The sequence below is a fragment of the Macaca fascicularis genome, chromosome 13 (genome assembly GCF_037993035.2).
Source record: "Macaca fascicularis isolate 582-1 chromosome 13, T2T-MFA8v1.1".
NCBI lineage: Eukaryota > Metazoa > Chordata > Mammalia > Primates > Cercopithecidae > Macaca > Macaca fascicularis.
Window position 1 is genome coordinate 74,457,642 of NC_088387.1, and position 25,919 is coordinate 74,483,560.

At 46.4% G+C, this 25,919-nt stretch overlaps 1 protein-coding gene across 2 annotated transcripts in view; it reads left to right on the top strand.

Moving 5' to 3' along the window:
• Positions 1 to 16,591: 16,591 nt before the first annotated feature.
• The window catches only part of KCNK12 (potassium two pore domain channel subfamily K member 12), a 55,181-nt gene continuing 45,853 nt past the window's right edge, over positions 16,592 to 25,919 (top strand). The window contains exon 1 of one of the 2 annotated variants that reach the window (XM_005575943.5): positions 16,592 to 17,606. In XM_005575943.5, coding sequence (XP_005576000.2) covers positions 17,216 to 17,606 — 391 coding nt within the window. In that variant the 5' untranslated portion in view covers positions 16,592 to 17,215. Of the gene's footprint in view, positions 17,607 to 23,945; positions 24,145 to 25,919 lie in introns of those variants that run through there. The other variant, XM_074011839.1, reaches the window with a different exon arrangement.

Genomic DNA, 25,919 nt, shown 5'->3' on the forward strand with positions numbered 1-25,919 from the left:
TAACAAAACCATTATATAAACTCACAAAGGGAAACATAGTTGACCCCATAGATCCTAAATCCTTTTCCCACTCTTCTTTCTGCTCCTTGAAGACAGCTTTAGGTACTGCTCCCACACTAGCTCTCCCTGACTCATCCCAACCGTTTTCATTACACACAGCCAAAGTGCAGGGCTGTGCAGTTGGGATTCTTACACAAGGACTGGGACTGTACCCTGTAGCCTTTCATCCAAACAACTTGACCTTACCGTTTTAGGCTGGCCATCATGTCTCCATGCAGCGGCTGCTGCCACCCTAATACTTTTAGAGGCCCTCAAAATCACAAACTATGCTCAACTCACTCTCTACAGTTCTCATAACTTCCAAAATCTATTTTCTTCCTCATACCTGACACATATAGTTTCTGCTGCCTGGCTCCTTCAGCATACTCACTTTGTTGAGTCTCCCACAATTATCATTGTTCCTGACCCAGACTTCAATCCGGCCTCACACATTATTCCGGGTACCACATCTGACCCCCATCACTGTATCTCTCGGACCCACCTTACATTCACTCCACTTCCCCATATTTCCTTCTTTCCTGTTCCTCACCCTGATCACACTTGGTTTATTGATGGCAGTTCCAACAGGCCTAATCGCCACTCACCAGCAAAGGCAGGCTATGCTATAGTATCTTCCACATCTATCATTGAGGCTACTGCTCTACCCCCATCCACTACCTCTCAGCAAGCCGAATTCATTGCTTTAACTCAGGCCCTCACTCTTGCAAAGGGACTATGCATCAATATTTATACTGACTCTAAATATGCCTTCCATATCCTGTATCACCATGCTGTTATATGGGCTGAAAGAGGTTTCCTCACTACACAAGTGTCCTCCATCATTAATGCCTCTTTAATAAAAACTCTTCTCAAGGCCACTTTACTTCCACAGGAAGCTGGAGTCTTTCACTGCAAGGGCCATCAAAAGGCATCAGATCCCATTGCTCAGGGCAATGCTTATGCTGGTAAGGTAGCTAAAGAAGCAGCTAGTGTTCCAACTTCTGTCCCTCATGGCCAGTTTTTCTCCTCATTGGTCACTCCCACCTACTCTCCACAGAAACTTCCATCTGTCAGTCTCTTCCCACACAAGGCAAATGGTTCTTGGACCAAGGAAAATATCTCCTTCCAGTCTCACAGGCCCATTCTATTCTGTCATCATTTCATAACCTCTTCCATGTAGGTTACAAGCCGCTAGCCCACCTCTTAGAACCTCTCATTTCCTTTCTTTCGTGGAAATCTATCTCAAGGAAATCACTTCTCAGTGTTCCATCTGCTATTCTAGTACTCCTCAGGGATTGTTCAGTGCCTCCCCCTCTCTACACCTTCCCTACACATCAAGCTCAGGGATTTGCCCCTGCCCATGACTGGCAAATTGACTTTACTCACATGCCTTGAGTCAGGAAACTAAAATACCTCTTGGTCTGGGTAGACACTTTCACTGGATAGGTAGAGGCCTTTCCCACAGGGTCTAAGAAGGCCACCATGGTCATTTCTTCCCTTCTGTCAGACATAATTCCTCAGTTTGGACTTCCCACCTCCATACATTCTAATAATGGACAGGCCTTTATTAGTCAAATCACCCAAGCAGTTTCTCAGGCTCTTGGTATTCAGTGGAACCTTCATACCCCTTACCGTCCTCAATCTTCAGGAAAGGTAGAATGGACTAATGGTCTTTTAAAGACACACCTCACCAAGCTCAGCCTCCAATTTAAAAAGGACTGGACCTTTTACCTCTTGCCCTTCTCAAAATTAGAGCCTGTTCTCAAGATGCTACAGGGTACAGTCCATTTGAACTTTTATAGGGACACACTTTCTTGCTTGGCCCCAACCTCATCCCAGACACCAGCCCTCTAGGCAACTATCTTCCAGTCATCCAGCAGGCTAGACAGGAAATTCGCCAGGCTGCTAATCTACTCCAGATTCTCAGCCATATGAAGACACCCTAGCTGGACAATCAGTTCTTGTTAAGAATCTGACCCCTCAAACTCTACAACCTCAATAGACTGGACCCTACTTAGACATTTATAGTACCCCAACTGCTGTCTTCCTACAGGACCCTCCCCATTGGGTTCACCATTCCAGAATAAAGCTGTGCCCATCGGACAGCCAGCCTGATCTTTCTTCTTCCTCCTGGAAGTCGCAAGTCCTCTCCCGTACTTCCCTTAAACTCACTCGCATTTCTGAAGAGCAGTAATAACCCTTATGAGCCGAATACATCCTTTCATTCTATTAAGTCTATTCGTCTTTACCCTACTTTTTGCAACAGGGCTTTATGCAGTCACCCCCACTACTTGGACTGTGCCCCAAAAACTTGTCATCCCTACTAGCTTCTGTCTAGTCATACTCCTTTTCACCATTCTCAACTATTCGTAAATGCCACACTTTTCCTCCAAATCATCATAACTGGTATCTCCTGGTTTTACCTCAAACCGCCACCCCTAAGTCTCTCTTGAAGTGGATAGAAGATCTTCAGTGGCAAGGTACACTCCAATTCTTCTATCCTGATGAAGTCCTTTTTTTTTTACTTTTCTACTCACTCTTATCCTTGCCCCCATTCTCCAGTCACTCTCTACCTCTCCCTAGTTACCTCTAGCATACTATCAATCTCACCCACTCTCTCCTCACTGCCTCCAATCCTTCTCTAGTAAAGAATTGTTGGCTAGGAGTTTCCCTTTCTTCCTGCTCTTATGCAGCTGTCCCCGCTCTACAGGCCGACTGGGCTACCTCTCCTGTCTTCCTGCACCTCCAAACCTCCTTTAATAGCCCTCATCTTTACCCACCTGAGGAATTTCTTTACTTTCTAGACAGATTTGGTGAGAACTCCCCAGACATTTCGCACCAAGAAGCTGCCACACTTCTCCGCATCTACTTACGGCACCTTTCTCCTTATGTCAATTCCACCCTCCTCCCATATTGGACCTCTAACCACGCAAACAACTATCCCTGCTGCTGCTCCTCTATCCATCTCCCAACAACAGCCTGTGGAATCCCCTTAGGCAACCTTCTACCGTCCAAACGTTCCTTTTCTCTTTATCTCCAGAACCCAGACACACACATTACCAAACAGATGGGAGCATTCTAATTTCGCATTACTGATAAGCCCTCTATCATTATTGACAAACTAAAAAACATTGGCAGTCACTACTATTAAGGAAGACACCTACCCTGCATCTCACTCCATCCTTGGCTACCCTCCCCCTCCTCGTCTGAATCTCCTCCTAGCCCTTCCTCTTGCTTGCTTATACCCAGCCCCATGAATAGCAGTGAAAGCTTACTCGTAGATACTGTGCACTTTCTCATACATCATGAAAAACAAATCTCTCCCTCTACGCAGTTGCACCATCCATCCCCATTACAACCTCTGACGGCTGCTGCCCTTGCTGGATCTCTAGGATTTTGGGTGCAGGACTCCTCTTTCAGTACACCCTCTCACCTTTTCACTTTACCTTTCCAGTTCTGCCTGACACAAGGTCTCTTCTTTTTATGTGGCTCTTCCACCTACATGTGCCTACCTGCCAACTAGATGGGCACATGTACTCTAGTCTTCCTTACCACCAAAATCCAGTTTGCAGATGGGAATGAACAACTGCTTGACCCCCTCATGACACCAACACAACAAAAAAGAGTCATCCCACTAATCCCTATACTTGTGGGTCTAGGACTTTCTGCCTCTACTATTGCACTTGGAATTGGAATAGCAGGCATATCAACCTCTGTCACAACATTCCACAGCCTCTCTAATGACTTCTCCGCTAGCATTACAGATATGTTACAAACTTTATCTGTCCTCCAAGCCCAGATTGACTCTTTAGCTGCAGTTGTCCTCCAGAACTGCTAAGGCCTCAATTTACTCACTGCTGAAAAAGGAGGACTCTGTATATTTTTAAATGAAGAGTGTTGTTTTTACCTAAATCAATCTGCCCTGGTGTATAACAACATAAAAAAAACTCAAGGATAGAGCCCAAAAACTTGCCAACCAAGCAAATAATTATGCTGAACCCCCTTGGACACTCTCTAATTGGATGTCCTGGGTACTCCCCTCTTAGCCCTTTAATACCTATTTTTCTTCTTTTATTTGGACCTTGTGTCTTCTGTTTAGTTTCTCAATTCATACAAAACCGCATCCAGGCCATCACCAATCATTCTATACGACATATGCTCCTTCTAACAACCCCACAATATCACGCCTTACCCCAAAATATTTCTTCAGTTTGATCTCTCCCATTCTAGGTTCCCACGTCACCCCAATCCCACTTGAAGCAGCCCTGAGAAACATCACCCATTATCTCTCCATACCACTCCCAACAATTTTCGCCGCCCCAACACTTCACCACTATTTTGTTTTGTTTTTCTTATTAATATAAAAAGACAGGGATGTCAGGCCTCTGAGCCCAAGCTAAGTCATCATATACCCTGTGACCTGCATGTATACATCCAGATGGCCTGAAGCAACTGAAGATCCACAAAAGAAGTGAAAATACTCAATTCCTTCCTTAACTGATGACATTCCACCTTTGTGATTTGTTCCTGCCCCACCCTAACTGATCAATTGACTTTTTGACAATACACCCTCCCCACCCTTGAGAAGGTACTTTGTAATGTCCTCCCCAACCCTTGCGATAATGTGCTTTGTGATATTCCCCCGCCCTGAAGAAGGTACTTTGTAATATTCTCCTGGCCCTTAAGAATGTACTTTGTAAGATCCACCCCCTGCCAGCAAAACATTGCTCCCAACTCCACCCCTATCCCAAACCTATAAGAACTAATGATAATCCCACTACCTTTTGCTGACTCTCTTTTCGGACTCAGCCCGCTTGCACCCAGGTGATTAAAAAGCTTTATTGGTCACACAAAGCCTGTTTGGTGGTCTCTTCACAACGACGCGCGTGACAAACGGCAGTTGGGCATCCCTAGATGGGGCAAGCGCAAGAGAGAGAGAGTCAGGGCTCTGAACAGGCTTCTCTTGATGTACAATGAGACCTTGGGTGAGGCAGAAGTAGCTGGTGAGTCCATCACCCTCTGCTTAGAACACCGCAGCTTCCCCTTTTTCTTAGGAATTCTTATGGGGCTGTCAGAGGTGTTGCAACCAGAGAAACTCCATCTTGAATAGGAGCTGCATAAAATGAGGCTGAATCCTAGTGGGCTACATTCCCAGACAGTTAGGCATTCTAAGTCACAGGTTGAGGTAGGAGATCGGCACAAGATACAGGTCATAAAGACCTTGCTGGTAAAACAGCTTGCAGTAAAGAAGCTGGCTAAAACTCACCAAAACCAAGATGGCGACAACAGTGACCTCTGGTCATCCTCAATGCTACATTCCCACCAATGCCCTCACAGTTTACAAATGCCATGGCAACATCAGGAAGTTACCCTATATGGTCTAAAAGGGATAGCATACAATCAAGAAATAACCATAAAAATGGGCAACCAGCAGCCCCCAGGGCTGCTCTGTCTATGGAGTAGCCATTCTTTATTCCTTTACTTTCTTAATAAACTTACTTTCACTTTAGTCTATGAACTCGCTCTGAATTCTTTCTTGCACGAGATCCAAGAACCCTCTCTTGGGATCTGGATTGGGATCACTTTCCAGTAACAGGGCTTCCAAAGCCCTGTAGGATCAGGCCTCTGCCCAGTGCAAAATGCCCTCACAGTAGTCTTCCACAGTTCTCTCCTTCTGCCAACAGACTTGGCATGCCATTCCAAGCTGCACAGCTGCCCTCTGTTATTCACTCACTCTCTTCCTGGTCAATGCCTACCTGTCTCAGCCCTGCCTAGGTCAAATATCCCTATATGCATCTCCTGAAACAACATAGTTCTTCATAGCCATTGTCACCATGGTCATTTTTCATTGACTTATGTAACTTTTGATCCTGAAGCTCAATGAAGGCAGATACAAGAGTCAATTTTGGCTCTTGTATCCAGCACCTAGCCACATATCTGGCATTTAATTGGTGTTCCGTAATACTTGATGGAGAAAGAAATTAGCAAACCAAACTGGAATCCTGCCAATGAGCCTGGAGCCCTTTGTGATGTAGCTTCTGTTAAAAGAATTGGGAAGAGAGGAGAGAGTCATTCAAATCCTGGCGTTTTCACTCGGTGGGGCCTCCTCCACCATAGCCTGAGGTTTTCTCCTGATAAAATCTGCTTATGAAGAATGCCAAGGATGGCTATAGCCTATCCCAGCATGAATCCTGCAAGTGCTTTGGCTAACTTATTACCTTCAGGTTACAGTATATCATGCTTTTTAAGTATAACATGAGGACTCATACAATGAGACAACCGCACACAGATTGTAATCAATGTTTGAGAATGCATTTATTTAGCACTTTTCCTCCTGCTCAATATGCATGGAAAGATTTGAACTTTGCAACAAACCTCTCTTGAGCTGTTCTCTTCTCCAGCTTTTGTCTTCTGTCTCCCCTTTCATTCTCCATCTCCATCTGACAATTCTCCTCCAACTGTTCTACTATAAGGCTCTGAATTCTACTATAAGGCTGAACATTCTGAACAGAAAGGCCTGCATATTCAATAAGAGCCCCAAGGAACTTGCATGCAGGAGGGTCCAATACTATAAGGAGCTAGAATACCATCCACTTCAAGGCCAGCCAGCCCAGGGGATTGTTGGGTTGATGGAGACTGCAAATGCACTACTAAGTGAGTGCCTCTGACTTCCCTTCAGGGCCTTAGCTTCCTTATCTGCTATTCCAACAGCCCCTAATGGTACTCCCACTCTCCCTCCTACCCAGTCATTAATATAAAGGCAATTTTAAATGAGTTAGGATCCTTAATAGCACAGTGCCTGGCACAGAATAGAGGTTTAAAAGTCAACGTGGGCAGATCACAAGGTCAGGAGATCGAGACCATTCTGGCTAACATGGTGAAACCCTGTCTCTACTAAAACATACAAAAAATTAGCCAGGCATGGTGGCAGGTGCCTATAGTCCCAGTTACTTGGGAGGCTGAGGCAGGAGAATGACGTGAACCCGGGAGGCAGAGCTTGCAGTGAGCCGAGATCACACCACTGCACTCCAGCCTGGGCAACAAAGCGAGACTCCATCTCGAAAAATAAATAAATAAATAAATAAATAAATAAATAAATAAATAAATTGTTATATAGGAGGAAGGAAGGGAGGGAGGGAGAAAAAGGGAAGCTGACTGACCACATTCATGTGCTCAACTATAAAGAAGACCTTCTATTCACAAGAAACATTCCTCCCTGTAGAAGCCCTATTGACCCATGTAATACCTGGAAAGCCATCCCCAAGACTCTTTTCCCCACCCCATCCCCACACCTAATTCCACCAATGCTACCCCTCCAGACATTATCCCCTACTACACACCCCTCCTCCAATATCCCCACCCACCAATGCTCATTTCTGGGCTATTACCAAGTAAAACAGTCACCCTCAGTTTGCTACGCATTTCTTTACATCAAACATCATGTTCTATGCTGTGATCCATTTTCAGCATTGCAGTTTTAATTAATGTCTAATGAACAAATCTCACCTTTGCATGTTTCACAACCCACAGACAAGTTAATAAATGAGAAGGGTTTCATTATAAAAATCATTGCTTCCATAATCTATCTACTTCCAATGCCACCTTCCATTCTTTCCTCCTCTGGGTCTTATCCCCTTTTTAGAGTTGCCTAGCTAAAACAAATGCTCTAACTCTCTGAAAAGATCAGTTCAATATTCGTAGATTCCTGACTCATTCAAATGATGAAATATTAGCTATGGCAACCCTCCAGTATCTTTCTCCTAAGCCTTCCTCCCTTGCTTTGTTTTCGCTCTTGGTTCTGACAGCCTATTGGTTTTGGATTAGAAAGTTATTCATATTTCATCTCTCCCAACTGCAAGAATATAGAGGAACCAAGTGGAAGGAAAAATCCCACAGGAAAGTCAATCATGATGAGAACACAAGGTACAAATACCTGAGAGAAGAGGAGAGATTGGGAGATGAGACGAAAAAATTGAAGCAAATGAAGGTCAGGCCTGTTGATGGTCTCACCACATTTGAAGGTCTAAATTCCAATCTCAGACTCATTCAAGCAGGAACTTGTTCCTCCACACTGTGGCTTCCATCCTCAAAGTCACCTCATGATTCAAGGCAGCTGGAGTTCCAGTCATCACATCTATATTCCAGGAAGCACGACTGAGGAAGGGGAGATGGTGGAAGGGCAAAAGGGCCCCCCTTCCTGTGGAATTAGCTTTCTTTTATGCAGCCTTCCTGGAAGTCCCACATAATATTTTGCTAGAATTTAAAAATACAGTCTCACCTTACAAGGGAGAATGGAAAATAGGGTCTTGTAACTGGTCACAGTGACATCTCAAATAAAATGGGTGTTCTATTACTAAAAAAAGAGGTTGAACAGATATTTGAGTGGGAACTAGAAGTCTCATTGAGAAGCCAAACTCAAACACTTGCTGATATTTTAATAGGGGGAAAAAAAGAGTGATGAACTAAAGACAGAAGAGGGAAGAATAGGAAATCTTAAGAATCCAGCAATACCTACCAATGTGAAATTCAGCTAAAACTTTATTTTAGAGTACACTATGCCAACAAATGATATTTCACATGTATTTATTGACATGAAAGTAATATAAATTCCATGTTTATTGAACAGTCTCAGGTACCTTGAACAGTACTTGGCACATAGTAGGTTTAAATCAAAAGATGTCTTGAAAGATACACGATGTTAAATAAAAAAGTAAGTTTAAAGTAGTATGTAAAATATCCTATAACTTTACTAAAATCAAATATGTGTATGTATATGTAGATAGATAGACAGATAGAGCCAGCCAACCAGGCAGTAAGATCATTAAAATGACTGATAACAGTAATTTTCTCTGCATAATATGATAGAATTGGGGTAATTTTTATTTTCTTATTTTTAGCTTTTGTGAATTTTCCAATTATTCTAAGTTAATTAGGCATTACTTTATACAGTTTTTAAAAGTCATATCAGAATTTAATTATGCATTACTTTATATAGTTTTTAAAAGTCATATCAGAATTTAATTATGCATTACTTATACAGTCTTAAAAAGTTATATCAAAATCCATTTGAGACAAAAATCAATACCTGTATAGCCTTACCTAGAGAACAAAAAAATCTGGATTAGATTTTAAAATAAGAAAGAGTTGAAATAGATATTTAAAAATCATTTTTTAAAAATCACTTCTTAATAAAGAGTGATTCAGCTTTAGAAGACAGGGCTCCATAGAGACATTCAGACAAGGAACCCACAACTTTTTGGACAAGAGGATTAGGAAATAAGGAGTTGCCCTCAAAGCTTTAAGGCTCCTCTTCACTCTGGGATTCTTGTCTTCATTTCCAAACTCCCTGTCAACAGGCAGCAATTGGTGGCTTCATTAATCTTCAAAGATTATGGTGACTTAAAGATGACATAGTGCATTCTTTACAAAGACAGATGTGGCAACTGAGTCCAGGGAGGTTTTAATACCAGATCCCCCAACTTTGCACCCAATATGTTCCTAATTTGTTTTCCTTTTCCCCTGCAGACATAGCTTATGCCTTTCAATGTGGCCATGTTTGTGGGGAAACAAAGTTTGCCATAAAATTGTCTTCATTAAGCTAGAGTCCACATACATTATATATCTGACTTTCATTTTAGAAGGAAAAACTCACCTTTGAGATTCACAGGATCAGTTAGTCTATGCCCTAAAGTTGTACTGAGAGGCTGAGAGGCCACCAATGGAGGTCCTGGATTGTGAGAAAGAGACTCTTCCCTCTCCTCTCACCCATACTCAACATTAGCCCACCATAGTTCCTTGAATGCAATATGTTTTTTCTGGCTTCTATACATGCACCCAGATCAATACTCCTGGTTGGGGTGTTCCCTCCCTTTCAGTCAATCCAAACCTTACCCATCCTTTAGGCCTTGCCCCCATTCTTCCTGATATCCAAAGCTTCCTCTGACTCCTGCAGCCCTTGTTACAGGCTCCCTTCTCTGACCTCCTGTGACCAGTACCACACAGTCAGCTCCTAACTGTATCTGCTATGTCATAGTCCTTATTGCTTCACACATGTGCATCTTATCACCTCAGCCAGACTCTAAGCTCTTGCAGGGAGAGTAAGGTTCATCACACACACACACACACACACACACACACACACACACACAGATTATAGTACACTGCTTTATACCTGGTAGGTTCTCAATAAATATCTGTTCATCAGTTATTTGGAAATAACCAGAAAACAGCTGAACAATCACAAATTTTTAACAAGTTGAGTTATAAGACAGTCTCATGACACAACTATATGCTGTTTACAAGAAACTAACTTAAGATCTAAGGACAAATAGGTTGAAAACGAAAGAATGGAAAAAGATATTCCACGCAAACAGTAACCAAAAGAGACCTGGGTGGCTATACTAATATTAGAAAAAACGGACTGTAAGTCAAAAATTGTTGTAGGCCAGTTGCAGCGGATCATGCTTGTAATCCTAGCACTTTGAGAGACCAAGCCTGCACAACATAGTGAGACCCTATCTCTACAAAAAATAAGAAAATTAGCCAGGCATGGTGGTGCATGTCTGTAGTCCCAGCTTCTTGGGAGGGTGAGGTGGGAGGATTGCTTGAGCCCAGGAGTTTTAGGTTGCAGTGAGCTATAATTGTGCCACTGCACTTCTGCCTGGATAACACAGTGAGACCCTGTCTCAAAAAGAAAATTTATTATAAGAGGAAAAAAAAAGGATATCATATACAGATGCTCCTCAAATTATGATAGGGTTACATCCAAATTTAATTTCATTATTTTCTCTATAGCACAGTTAAATTGTTTCCAATTTTCCCATTTTTTTTATTTTAAAGAAATTACTTTCCTTGGGATAAATTCTTTTCTATTTCCACCATTAGTTGAAAATATCCTAAGTCTAAAATGTATATTAGCTTACAATTGGGCAAAATAGTCTAACACAAAGCTTATTTTATAATAAAGTGTTGAATATCTTATGTAATTCATTGAGTACTACACATTAAGTGAAAAGTGCAATGGTTTTACACCATCGTAAAGTCAAAAAGTTGTAAGTCAAACCATTGTAAATCAGACACCATCTCTACTAACAAAAGGGTAAATCTATCAAGAAGCTATAACAATTGTAACGTATATACAGCAAGCAACAGAGCCTCGAAATATATGACAGCAGCACTGACATAATTGAAGGGAGCACTAGAGAGTTTTACTCTTGTAGTTGCAGACCTCAATATTTCACCTTCAATAATGGATAGAACATCTAAACACAAGAACAATATGAAAATAGAGGCAAGTTACCCACGTTTTTTTCCAGTCCAACAGGAGCCCTGTCCTCCAAATGCCAATGGAAAGAAAAGGAGGACAGTATTGTAAGTGCTATTACAAATGTTATGGTTAAGTGCTGCTGCACATTTGAGACATGTCTTGCCTATCACCACTCAAGATGCACTTCATCATAAGGAACCACTTCAGGCGCCAAGGCTACTGTCTTCTCAGGTCACAAGTCCAGAGTCAACACTTGTCTTCAAATCCCACACAGTTTTAGGGAGATTGAACTACAGGGCATCCAGTATCAGTTACATCCTGTGTCACCAAAACACGTAGACCCTTGTCTAAGCCTCCAGTCAGACTCCTGCTTCCCCAGAATAATTTTATTTCAAGGGGCCTTTCTTCCAGCTCCTGGGCTGTGACCAGACTCTCCCCATGCTTTCCTCAACAAGACTCCTTGACCTTAAATTCACGGAAGACAAATCAGATGTCTTTCTCTTCCATTCTGGAAGGCCCTGGGTAAAACTGGTTCACTTCTTCCCAGCTACCAGCTCTGTGAAACATGGTGTGAGGAAACATTTGTCAAATGACTTAAAACATAAAAGGTTTTATAAAAACTTAATTCCAGGAGAATGGGGGGAGGAGGGCTATTGTATCTATACTACTAAGAAGGCAATTCAACTGACCCTTTGCGGGATAGAGATAACCATCTTCTCCATACTAAAAAAAAAAAAAAAGTATCCGTTAGACAGCTAATTGTCAATAAGTAATGCAGACAATGAGTACTACAGGAATTCTGAGAACAAGAAGATCAAAGAGGTTTGAAGGCAACCAGAATATTTTGGATCTGCTACTACTTGAAATGCAAAACTTGTCACCAAAATTTTACCACCACAGATTAATTTTTAAGAGAAAGTATTTTGGAGCAAACTCCTTTATTCAAATTTAATTTCATAATTTTCTCTGTAACACAACTAAACTGTTTTAAATTTTCTCACTTCTAAAAGAAATTATTTTCCTTGGGATAAATTTCTATTTCCATTTTTTTGGATAAAGATTATCTTAATTCATATTTTTGTTTGTTTTTAGACGGAGTCTTGCTCTGTCACCCAAGCTAGAGTACAATGGTGCAGTGGCGCCATCTCAGCTCACGACAACCTCTGACTCCCGGGTTCAAGCGATTCCTCTGCCTCAGCCTCCCAAGTAGCTGGGATTACAGGTGCCTGCCACCACACCCAGCTAATTTTTTTGTATTTTTAGTAGAGACAGGGTTTCACCGTATTAGCCAGGATGGTCTCACTTTCCTGATCTCATGATCCACCTGCCTCAGCCTCCCAAAGTGCTGGGATTACAGGTGTGAGCCACCACGCCCAGCCCATTGTATTTGTTTTTTAACAGCTTTACTGAGATGTAACTCACATATCATACAATTCATTCATTTAAAGTGTACAATTTAATGCTTTTTAGTGTATTTACAGAGCTGTCCAATCATCACCACAATTAACTTTAGAACATTTTTATCACTTCCAAAAGAAACCCCATCCCCATTAGCAGACACTCCCATTCTCCTGAACTCCCACCCCTAAGCAACCACTAAGTTGTTTTGTCTTTATAGATTTGTCTACTCTGGACATTTTATACAAATGGAATCGTACAATATGTGGTCCTTTGTGACTGGTTTCTTTCACTTAGTATATTTTCAAGATTTATGCACATTGTAGTATATATTAGTACTTCATTCCTTCTTATTGCCAAATATGTCATTGTATAAATATACTACATTTTATTTATTATTAATCAGATAATGGACTTATAGGTTCACCACTTTCTACTTTTTGGCTATTATGAATGGTGCTGCTATGAATATTCATGTACAAGTTTTTGTGAAGGTACATTTTTGTTTATCTCCTTGGGTATATACCTAGTAGTGGAGTTGCCAATTGGTTCCATTTGACTTTACCTAATTTTCTTGGCTAACAGTCCTATATTGTGCTTGTGTGTGTGTGTGTATATATATACATATGTATACATATGGCAGAAAGACACAGAGACAGAAAAGAAAAAGAGAGGCTGTACTTGTTTGCATGTCTTATCTGAAATTTTTGCATGCATAGCAGATTCAATAACCATAGAGTTGAAAAGATGGCATCAAAATCATTGGCTCAAAATATCCTACAAAGGGAAAACTTTCTGGAAAAAATGTCTAACCTGAGTTGAGCTGGTTTTTTTTTTAAAGAGCTGGAGAGGAGAAGAGAGAAGATAGTGCTGCAGTAGGGGCCAGAGCACAAGTAAAGGCCTGGTGATTGGGCTGGATATAGAGTACTTGGGGAATAAGTAAAAGTTAGTAGATGAGGCTGGAATGATTTGTTAGGAATCACCTCATCAAGGTCTTTGAATGGCAGCCTCAAGGGTTTAAAAACTACATTTTTAGGCCGGGCGCTGTGGCTCACGCCTGTAATCCCAGCACTTTGGGAGGCCGAGGCGGGCGGATCACAAGGTCAGGAGATCGAGACAATCCTGGCTAACACGGTGAAAAACCCCGTCTCTACTAAAAGTATAAAAAATTAGCCGGGCGCGGTGGCGGGCACCTGTAGTCCCAGCTACTCGGGAGGCTGAGGCAGGAGAATGACGTGAACCCGGGAGGCGGAGCTTGCAGTGAGCCGAGATCGAGCCACTGCACTCCAACCTGGGCGACAGAGGGAGACTCCGACTCAAAAAAAAAAAAAAAACCCTACATTTTTATAGCTTTAGGGGAGCCATTGGAGACTATGGTTTAAATACGTCAATCACATGATCAGATCAGATGGGCATGATTACAGCAATGACTGGCAGGTGCAGGCAGGATGTACCTAAATGGGGAGACACGAAGCAAGCCCTCCTCCTTAGGAGTCTATTGCAGCAATTCAGGACTGAGGTAAAGGCTCTGAGCATAGCCAGCTGGAAGTCAGTAGCTTAAATATTGATTTAGTGGGCAAAAGCCGCATTCATCACGGGGCTGGTTCCCTAAAAACCCCGTGCGTATGTGCAGGGAACTCATCATTTCCCTATTACATAAATTGATTAGGTCATTCGGAGCCGAGATTGATGCCAGAGATTTGCTGCTAATCAAGCTAGAATAGCAAGTTGGAGGACAAGACAGGCCTTCTGCCAACTGGGCAAGGAACTGGTCCCAGAAGCAGAGAACACTGCAGCGAAGTACCCTGTGTTTGCTTGGGGAGTCTGAGCAAAGATAGCCTCTGAGAGGCCTGGCAATGCCCTTCAGTTACATCTGGAGTCTCCAGGGCAACTCCTAGAATGACACTTCTCAGGGCTTCTGTCAAGAGCTGACCAGCCAAGTGGAATCCAGCCCCAAAGGTCCATGACAGGGCCGTCCTCACTGTGTGCTGAAGCTGTAAGAGTGGAGGTACTGGGGGAACAGGGCCTAGGGCAGCATCTGTGGAGAGTCCAGGGGAGCCAAAGCCTTGGAGAAAGAGTTTACTGTTTTGGCAATAATAACAATAGTCTGCAATAACAAAAATTTGTGTTTGTATACACCTTCTACAGTGCTCCAGAAAAAAGGGAGGTTCAGCTTTCTTGGTGGATAAGATACTCTCCCTCTCACACAAAGACACCCTAGCCCCATTCTAAGGAGAGCCCTGCAAAACTAGCCACATGCCATCCAGTGCCAGGAAGCCTGGTTCTGACATGGTGGTGGTGGAGTTTCTACCCATCTGTCCCTAACACAGAGGGAAGTGTACTTGGCTCCATCTATATACTGAGGCAGCATTATCTGGGAAGAACCAAATCTCCAGAGCACCCTGGTTTGGGACAATCAACATCCCAAGTCAGATGTCTTTCAGCTTTCACAGCTCTCCTGTCTGCAGCCCACTTCTCATTCTGCGACCGGCCCCAGTTTCAAAGGCGTGAAATGCTCAGTGAGTAGTGGAGGGAACACTTTTAGTACTATGACCCGTAATTGACGCTGCTGCCACCACTTTTGGTTGACCTTAGCCCCTAACTGGAAATGGGTGGGGGGGGCAGGGGGCAGGGATCTACTTTTTGCCACCGCTCACCCACCTGGGATATCTAAGTATAGTCATCATTATTATTATTATTTGCTGCCATCACATCATCACCAGGGTCTTGCTTCCCGCAGTCCATAGTAAGGGGGAGGACAGGGAAGGAACCGGCTGCCCGAAGAGGATGATTTTCCGCCTGTACTGAGGGTGTTCTTCGCCAGAACTTTTGTGGCACCGGCAAAGCCGGCTTGTGTCCAGCAGAGAAGCACCCGCAGCCGCGCGGGGCATCCGTCGTCTTTTTCTGCCGCGGTGGGGCATAGGAGGGCAACCATTTGCCCGGGGCGTTCCATAGCACACCGTTCCCCGCGCCGGCCTCAGGGGAGCTGCTAGTGAGCTTCCCCTACATCTCCTCTATTTCTCTGCTCTCTGCTGCAGCCAGGGTCTTATTCCCCGCCCCGGGCTAGAGGGGTCGGTGAGCTGGGGTGGCGAAAGGAGCCCAGCAGTCCGCCGGGCCTGGGCTCTTTTTCCCGGTGGCACCTTGGTCCCCCACCCGCGCTTGACTCCTCCCCCGTCTCTCTTCCGCAGCGTCCCCGCCCTGTCAGCAGCCTGCTTCAGCGACCGCACCTGCCTCGGGTGGTGGGTGGGGGGGTACACGCAGGAGGTAAAAAGGAAAACAGGGAGGGTTTGGGGTGCACAGCGCAGCGGGGTGAGCAGCCTTGCCCGCGCCTCGGACCCCTGCAGCCCTAGCGGCGCCCGCCCGCGGCTGCGGCACCGATGCGCTGTCCGCGGTGCTGACGCCGGCCGCCGCTCGGTCGGGAGGGGGAGCAAAAGACCTCGTTCCCGGGTCGCCCGGAGCCCAGCGACCGCCTCTCCCCGATTCCCCATTTCCTAATGGAACCCGCTGCGTCCTGGCGCTGCGGTTCGATCCAGGGCAAAGGAGTGAACGAAGGTAACTTAAACTTCGGACTAACGCCCGAGAACCCAGTGTCGGCGATCCGCGTCGCGCAGCCTCCAGCCCTGGAGACCTCAGAGCACCACCAAGTTGAGCAAAGTTTCACCGCGGCATGAGATAAGGGAGGGATTCCAGAGGCGAAGCGCAGAGAGGAGCAAGACGAGGTTCCCCGGCGAGGTGGTAGCTCGCACCGCAGTCGGACACCTGCTCCGGTGCCCCGCATTAGTGCCGCCGGAGCCACCGGGAGGCGTCGTGGCAGCCCAACTCTCCACCCCCTCCCTCCTGTCCCTACTCACCCCTCCCCAACACCCCGCCCCGGGCGCCAGTGACTCCGCCTCTCCCTGCCGGGCGGCTCTTCGGCTGGAGCTGAGAAAGGAGCGCTTTCCCGGACTCGGCTCGGCTCCGAGGCTCCGAAGCCGACGCCGCCAGCTCAGCCCCGGGGGCGGGAGCAGGACTGCCAGCAGAGCCCGCACCTAGGAGCCGCCGAGCCCGAACGCCTCATGGGACGCCCCCGGGGGCTCTCTCCCCGCCCTGCTGCCGAGTCCCGGTCCTAGGCGCGCGGGCTCCACGGCCCACCCCGCCCGCAGCCCGCGGCCTGTCTGGAGAGGAGTATGAGGCCCGGGGCCCCGCGGACGCCGGCCACCGGGCGGCAGGGGCCTAGCTGCGAAGCCCCGCGCCGGAGGGCGGCGGGTAAGGAGCCGCGGGAGCCGGCGAGGCGTCGGGGCGCGGAGAGGAGCGCCCTTGCCCGGGCACCCGCTGGGCCACGGGACTCGCGTGTGGCCTGAGTGCCGGGGAGGAGGCGGAGGCGCCCCTCCGTCCGGGCTCTGGGAAGGCGGCGAGGGGCTCCGCGGCGGCCCCGGACCCCTGGCCACCATCCTCACGCTCCTGCTCCCGCCGGGGGGATGTCGCGGCCCGGGCCCCGAGCGCCGCCCCGGCCCCGGGGCTGAGCTCCGGACCATGTCCTCCCGCAGCCCCCGGCCCCCGCCCCGCCGTAGCCGCCGCCGCCTGCCGCGCCCCTCCTGCTGCTGCTGCTGCTGCCGCCGCTCGCACCTCAACGAGGACACCGGCCGCTTCGTGCTGCTGGCGGCGCTCATCGGCCTCTACCTGGTGGCGGGTGCCACAGTCTTTTCCGCGCTGGAGAGCCCCGGCGAGGCGGAGGCGCGGGCGCGCTGGGGCGCCACGCTGCGCAACTTCAGCGCAGCGCACGGCGTGGCCGAGCCGGAGCTGCGCGCCTTCCTCCGGCACTACGAGGCCGCGCTGGCCGCCGGCGTCCGCGCCGACGCGCTGCGCCCGCGCTGGGACTTCCCCGGCGCTTTCTACTTCGTGGGCACCGTGGTGTCAACCATAGGTGAGCGGCGCGCCCCCCCGCGCGTCTTTCCTCTCTGTGCCTTTCACCTGCCGCCCTTTTCACTGCTCGGCCGCTCGGTCGGCGTCCCTCGGCTCTCCCTTCCCTTTTAATGTCCCTTTGCTTACTTTTGTCTCGCCCTCTCTTCTCCGCCGGACCCCGTTCTCTCTCTGTCTCCCTCTCGGCTTTCAGTGACGGAGGAAAGCCCACCTCTGGTGCTCACCCGCGGTGGTTTGCCTGGCAGTGTGGCCTAATGGGGGAGAATCCGGGCCGCCTGCGCTCCAACACTGACCGGCTCCGTGACCTGACCTCTGTGAGCCTCCGTTTTCTCCTCTAAGAATACGTGCCAAGGGCTACCGGTTCTTTCCTATTTTCCACCCACAACCCCCGGGTCTCAGTTTCCTCTCCAGGATGATCTCAAAAGCCCCTTCTCTCTCCACCCTAAGCGCTTTTATTTCTTTTCATAGTCTTCCCCCTTTCTTCTTTTACCCTGTGTTTTCCCCCTCAGTGGCCTCTAACTCCTTTACCCTGGAGAGGGTGACCACTTGCCCCAGAATCACTTTCCCTAGATCTCCTTCCCACCTGCTTCTCCTACAATCTATACCGCCCCTTACCCGCCCCCCCAAAGTAAAACCCGTTAGCCTGAGGCCAGGACTTCAGCTGCTGTTCTGCCTCCCTTCCTTGTGTTCTCCCCCAACTCCCAGCCCCTTCTCCAATTTCTTGACCGTTTTTTTGTTCCCTTGCCACTTTTTCCAACCATTAGTGGTACCAAGGGGTAGCTGGGAGCAGTGATAGTTCCCCCATTCTTTCCATCATGTCTTCTCCCTTTTTTTTGGATATAAACAGTTTACGTTTTCTCAACCTTATGAAGAATGCTGTGTAAAGAGTCCTTCAAGCCCCCGCCCCTTTCTGTGTGGCCAGACTGCTGCCTCTGAGCTCCTGTGGAGAAATTCTGGAGCCACCCCTGCTCTCCATCCACCCCTTCATTCCTCTTTCTTCCTCTCCTTTCACTCGCTTTTCCCATCCCCCACTTTCCCTGGGTGTCATGTGAAACAAAGCCCCCCCCCCCCCCACTCACCTGTATAGAGTGCAGCAGAAATGCATGCTTATCACCTTGACAAGGCTTTGTGTGTCCCCAACTCCTGCTTTGAATCCCAGGATGGAAGAAGGCACTTGGCTGGTCACACCTCTAGTCACCCCAGGGCACTGTCTCCTGTGCAGTTTTGGAGGAGGGGGTTGGATTTGCTGGGCTTGAGAAGTGAGGGATTTCATAGACACACGTTCTGGAGTGGTTTGGTATGCCAGTTCAGATACAGAGGCATGGACTGTAACTGACCAGGATAAGCCATAGCAGATGGCTGGTTGGAGGCAGGGAGAGAGGCTGCCTCCATGTGCAGCATATGAGCAGCTAGAGATGTCTCTCTAAGTGTATATGTATAGTCTATGAAAGCACTTCCTTGCCTTCAATGATTTTTCATGTGTCATGCTTGATCTGATTATTTTAAATAGAAAAGGCAAATATGGCCCCCGTCCAAGGCACACACAAATTGGATAAAAATATCCTTTAAAAAGCTATATCATGTTGTTATGGTGATAGAAGATATAAAATGACCCCCTCAAAAATCCCCTTTTAAGAGCTGCATCAAGTTGCTATAGCAACTAGAGTTTTTTTTTTTTTTCTTAAATGCTTTAAAAGTACTAAGGATGCTTAGTCCTGGAGGATGACATCATGCATCCATAGCTCATTGTTGACTTGTGCTCTTCCTCTTGTAAACACACCCTTTCCCTTTCTTCCACCTGGAGGCACCTGTGCACATATTGGGTGGCCACAACACTTTTTCCCAGTGACATGTTCTGGCTTCCTAATGGAACCCACAGGCTAAAGGGAAAGCTGTTGGCAGTGTCCCTTTCCTTTTTAGGCCATGAGTCCATCCAAATAAAGCCCCATTCCAATGGCCTGTGGTCTCTGTGCCTCTCTAATGGGCTCCCTCAATCTGTCGTTCGGTACCCCTTTGGAGGCACTGATTCTGAGCCCAGCCACAGCTTCTAAAGCTTCTCTTTCAGTAATTTACACAAAATCAAGTCAGTGTGTTGGGAAATTGTTCCATGCCCCAGCCTTTAGTCTACTGGCAGGATTGGCTGTTCCTTAGTCAAGTGGAAAGGAACTATATTCTCTTTCTTGATTTGTGTTTTCAGATGTAGGCAAGCAATGTAGGAGGGCTACACTGAAGCATGTGATTATGTTACGAGTGACCCAGCACGTTGCTTCCAAAATCTGCGGGGAAACATTCAAACCAGCTGGTGTACAGCCCTGGGTTGAAACAGCCCTCTGTGGGGATGCCAAGACAGCCACACAGTGCTGGTTATTGCCGCTGCTGGGATATTCTGGGGTCAGTGGTTCAAATTGGTCACTTCCATCAGTCAGATAAGTTCCGCCGAATTCCCAAGTAGCGTATTGGCATTTCAGCTTTCTCTTTGCAAAATGCATTTGGATGAGGTTTAAGTAAAGATCTCCACAGGTCAGTTTCTCTTCTGCTTACATAGTTCCATTCTCTTAAATGGCCTGAATCTTCAGAGACCATCATTATTATTATTGATGCTTTTATGGGTTCAACAGATCAGGGAGCCAAAGCTCAGTCCACAAAAAATGGGCAGTCAGAATTCTTTATCTGCTTCTTTATCCAGTGAAGAGGACAATTAGCATGTACTCCGTTTTATTTGATGAGTTTCACAGTGTATATGGTTCATACAGGGCTGTGGAATTCAGGGGAACAAAATGATTTGGTTTAGTTATTTATACTGCCTAATCAAAAGGACATATGTATGTGTGTGTGTGTGTGTGTGTTGTGTAGACCCAGATATATGGTTCATCTAGACTTTAGTATAGGAAATCTTTCCTTCCATTCATTCCATAACATGATTGTGTGTATCAGGCTGTATTTTGAAAGGTTAAAGCTTATGCTACATGGCAGAGATTAAGGCATATCCCAACATGGGCAGCTGGATCGCAGCATTTATGAGCAACATATCTTGGCCATCCTCACTGAAGATGATTAGAACAAGAAGGGGACCTTTGGTCCAATCTCATGTGGCACAGGGTTAGGGGACTTGTCAGTGGTCACACAGTTAATGAGGGGTTCAGCTAGGTCCAGAAACCAAGTTGTGCAATATCCACCAATTTCATGCATATAATTGGTGGGAACGTTCTTGTTTGAGATTGAAGTATTTAATAATGTCTATCTGTCTATCTGAGTGTAAGAGTGTGTGTGTGTGTGTGTCCAGGGCAGGGACTGGTCTGCTGGTCTATTGGTCACGTCATCAACTGATTAAGTCCAGAGAAAACTTGAAGGATAAGACAGATGTTACAGACCAGACAAGTTAGAAGCATCTGGCAAGTCTTAGATAGCTAGACAGGCAAGAGCCAGCCTAAAGGGCAGAGATGGGGCACTAGCAAGTATGAGAGCTTCTGGCAAACTGTGGTCTAAGGACAGAAGTCACTTTCTTTCTGCCCTTTTTTGCACCAGTGTGTGTATGTGTGTGGGCACGTGCACGGGCACGTGCACATACACACTCTTGAGAGCACATGTGTATAGAGGAGGGGAAGAAGGAACAGGAATGGGCTTTCACCTGGTGGAAGACGTAATGACAAGTTTAGGTATGGCTGTGTGTACTCAAGGTTACATGGAACAGCACGATGAAGTAGAATGTTTGTCCTGACATTTGGTTTGAACAGGGCCCCATATCCACAGCTGGGCAGTTTGCAATCGTGTAGATACACGTGTGTCTACACAGTGCAGTACCAGTGGAAAATTTTGCCTGTGATTATTCAGCAGCCGTTCAGGCTGTGTAGAAAGTCAATCTGAATACCTCAAGCTAAATAAAAATCCACTTTGTAGTCTACATTATTCATACTGATTGCTTACACAGAACTGAAATCCTGGGTAATTATTATTTCTCCCATTTATGCTATGTGACATATTCCCTAGGGGTTGAAATCAAGTTTGCTTTAATGTGAATGTATTCATTTATTCATTCCCCCAATTAATAAACATCTAAGACAAACATCACTCATCACAGATGCATGTGTGACCTCTGGCATGTTGTCCGCACCTCCTGTGATTGTATGAACTCCTGAAGATACCATCTTGTGTTCTTTTAGCACGAAACAATGTTCTTGAAGACAGTATTCCAGCTCAAAGATATTCCAAACAATCCAGAGAGAATTAACCCATCACCTCACATCCTAAAGGATGTTTATCAGTTAACTTTGAAAAGATTAAATGGAAACTCTCCACTGGGGTTTTAATTATGCATCTGCTGTCAGATTTACACATAGGAAAGAACATATTTTAAAATCTTTCTCAAATGGCAGCTTGATATAAACAGAAATATTTTTGCTTCCTTTTATTAGGTTTTCTGGCAGCGTTTTTTAGCTATAAAGCTAAAATCATGCCGCTGTAGACGGGCTGGTGTAGGTATAAGAGTTGTCACTTTTGGCACTGCATAATTTAGCTTGCTACTTTCAGAATTAGGCACACTTAATTATTCAGCCACGAGATTAGTAACAAGTCCTAACTTTTTCCCTCTTTTTCAACATGGATTTTTAAAAACTCTTTTTGCTACTAAGGAAACTAAGACATTAAAAGCCCAAAATGTCACTACCACATTTACATTCAACTTTCTTCTAATATGTATGTAATCCAGCTGGAGATAGTTTTGATATCTGGAATGAAATACATTATCCAGAAGGAGAGGTGCACCCTTCCTTGCGTATTTCTGTCATCAACTTTTTCTTTAAAGAGACACAGTCTTTACTCCATTGCCCAGGCTGGAGTACAGAGGTGCAAATACAGCTTACCATAGTCTCAACCTCCTGGGTACAAGCAATCTTTCCACCACAGCCTCCCAAGAAGCTGGGACTACAGGTACACATCACCACACCTGGCTAATTTTTTTTTTTTTTTTTTTTTTAAGAGACAGAGCCTCAATACATTGCCCAGGCTGATGTCAAACTCCCGGGCTCAAGCAATCCTGCTACCCCAGCCTTTCAGTGTGCTGGAATTACAACCGGGAGCCACCATGCCCAGTCTCATCAACTATTTTTTATTGAAAGATGGTGCTATGACAGCTTTGAAGGACATTTAGGAAGAAAATATCTTCTTAAATGTGAAACTCTGAGTGGAGAGCAAGAAATGTATTACCATTCACTGCTCCATCCTCAGCACCCAGCATCAGACCTAGCCCATAGTAAACAATAATTATTTATTGTATAAATAAGAGAACAAGTCATTCATGATACCACTGCACTAACACAACTCTTCATGTTTGCACATTCCCCTGCAGTTCCTTGTCATGCCTTTTGTAGGAAAGAGGAAGGAAACTAACTGATGTGTACTGAGTTGCTTCTGTTTTATTAACATTTTGTTACTGATGTTGTTTCTGTGTTTCCACATAGGCTGATTTTAGTGGGTGCATAATATTCCATCTAGTTGATGTTCTGTAATTTACTACCCCTATTGCTGGATAGCTGGGTGTTTCCCAGTTTGGGGCTATTTTGAGTAATGCCACAGTGATCATCTTTATGCAAGATGACCTTTTCTTTCTGTGATATCTCCTTGGGATGACTTCCAGCTGGTGAAATTGCTGAGTCAGTGGGTACTGCTGTCTTCACGATGCTTGTGGCCAGCCCCTTTGGAGCGAGAGACTGTCTGGTCTCTTTGTATCTGAGCCTATGCCTCTATAAAGTCTAGCAGCGATTGCACAGTTATCCAGCTAATTGCTCCATGGAAAGGGGCCACACGTCCACTTGGTTTTCTCCAGGATTGCACTCAGTTCCAGGAGCTGAGCTGCCTCCCGAACAAGGCTGTGGCATTAGCGTCTTCAACCTCCCTTGTTTTAATGAGAGCAGCTTCCTTTGGGAAGTTCTGGGTGAGTGGGGAAAGGTAAGAAGAAAAAATAGGTGCGGGCACTGCCAGGTCATCAAAAACTGAGACAAGAAAGGTACCTGGACCCCCCTGTTCTCCCCTGGACTCCCAGGAATGGTCTGCCGCTATTCCTGGGCCAAGCCAGCTGAGAGAGAATGTATTTCCACTCAGTCTTGACCATGCCCAAGGGCCCCAGCATTGAACAGCTCAGAATTGTGCCTAATGGAGCAAAGGTACACTCCTAGAGTATTCTAGCTGGAAGCACCACAAAGATCCTTCAGAACTTTCCCCAGGCATGTGGACCATTTTGTCAACAAAAGCCAACAATCGGCCCATTATAGCAAATAGGAGCAGAGCTGCTGTCATTGGGGGTGGGGCCTGGAGTCCGGACCAGTGGGCCTTTCCTCAGATGACACCCGCTCCCTGAAGTCTTCTCTGAGGAGCCCTAGAGCATCACCAAGACCAGCCTGAAGAGGTGAATTTAACCTCATTCCTCATTTTACACAAAGCTCAGAGAGGAAGAGAGGTTGCCCAAGTTACCCAGCAAGTCAGAGGCAGATTCGCTGAGAGCTTGAGCTCTCATCCTCCCTGGAAGAGTTATTTCAATATTGCCAAAGGTAGGTGTGTCTCTCCCACCCTCCCACACCCCTTCTTACACACATAATTCTCACACTCGCAGACAGCACACACGAACACACACACACCCCCTCACATAGACAGGTAGAGAATCCAGCACAGTTCTGAGAGGGCACCAAGGCTTCCCAGAAGGGGTGAGTGTTGCGCTGCACCCAGAGGGGAGGAGCTGGAGAGAAGGGTGGGCATCTGAGGAGCAGAATGCAGGCTCAGTGACTTGTTGGGGGGCTTCAGGTAAAAACTCCTGCTTGATCTGGAGGTGGTGGTGGTAGCCTTGGGTGAGTGCTCAGTAAGTGTCCCCATCGCTGACAGCGGGAGCGGTACTCCCTTGCCTTGCTTGGCTGCCTCAGATTCAGAGGATCTTGGAAACAACAAAAGGTCACTGGTCTATTCCTGTGGTCATCCCCAGCTCTGGAGTCCTCCCCAAGCTTTCTGGCCCTTCCATTTTTTCTGTCCAGTTCCACTGACTTTCCAGGGTCTGGGGCTCTGCATGGGGTCACTAGCCAGCAACCCAGAAAGTGTGTGGAGCCCAAGGTGGGTGCTTTGGGCAGAGTCCAGCCCTGATCATCACCAAAGTTTTTTAAGAGACACGGTCATACTCTCTGCAGAGCTTCTACACAGGGAGAGTTGGCGAGGAGCAGTGGGTGGAGGGACTTGGAACTGCAAGAAGCACAGCACTTTCCAAGAGGTTGGGGAGGTGCTGGTAGAAAATGAAGAAGGGTACTGAAGCCCCTTGTCTCTCACCCCAAGCCAACTCTTGGCCACCACCACTGCTATGAGACTCTGGCCCCCGGAAGTTCTACCCCAAACCCTGCCATTCCCTAGCCACCTACCAGGTGACTCTAGGTCCCCTCTTCAGGCAGCCACTGGCTATGGTGGAGAATGCTCTGGACTCTGTCTGTGAGTGCTGCCTCCTCCCTGTGCTTGGCCAACCCCAAACTCAGGGCTCAGTTCCTGGCTTACTAGCAGGTCAGTGGTAATTGAGTTCTGGGGTTTCTCCTCCATCTGCTTCCTCCAGATCCCAGAGGATCTCATTCCCAGGTGACCTCAGGATGAAGCATCCAGAACCTTGTAATTGCAGATTTTACAATGTTCAAACACAGTGTCTTTATACTCACAGCAACAGATGTTACAGACCAGAAAGGTAGGGTAACATGCAGCAGTGCTTCTCAAACTGTAAGGTGCCTGGGAATCACCTGGGAATCTGCTTACCATGTAGTTTCTGTTGAGTAGGTCTGGGGTGGGATCTGACAGTCTGCATTCCTCGTGAGCTCCTGGCCATGCCTATGCTGATGCACTTGGAGTCATTAGGCTAGAGAACAGCGGTGAGTCAGGCACTAGGAGTCTAGACCTGACTCTGCCACTAACTGGCTGCATGGCTTTAGGCAGGACATATCACCATTCAGTGCCTCAGTTTCTCCCTTACTAAAAGAAGGGAATGCCCAAGGTCCTTTGAGCCCCTTCTTAGCTCAGATGTCCTTATATCTGGGAAGACTATTGGTTCATATCCTTCCAGTATAGTTCAGTGTAGACTCTAAACACACCAGCACTGCAGCCAGCCTGCTTGCCTGGATTTACGTCCTGATTCTAACATATTCAAACGTGTGGTCTCGGTGAGTGGATATACTTCTCCTTGCCTCAGTTGCCTCCTCTCTAAAGTGAAGACCATGCTGGTTCTTACCCCATGGGGTTACTTTAAAGACTGAAGGCTCTAACCTATGGGTGCAGTGCCTGGTAACCCTGAGTAGCATCTGCTCCC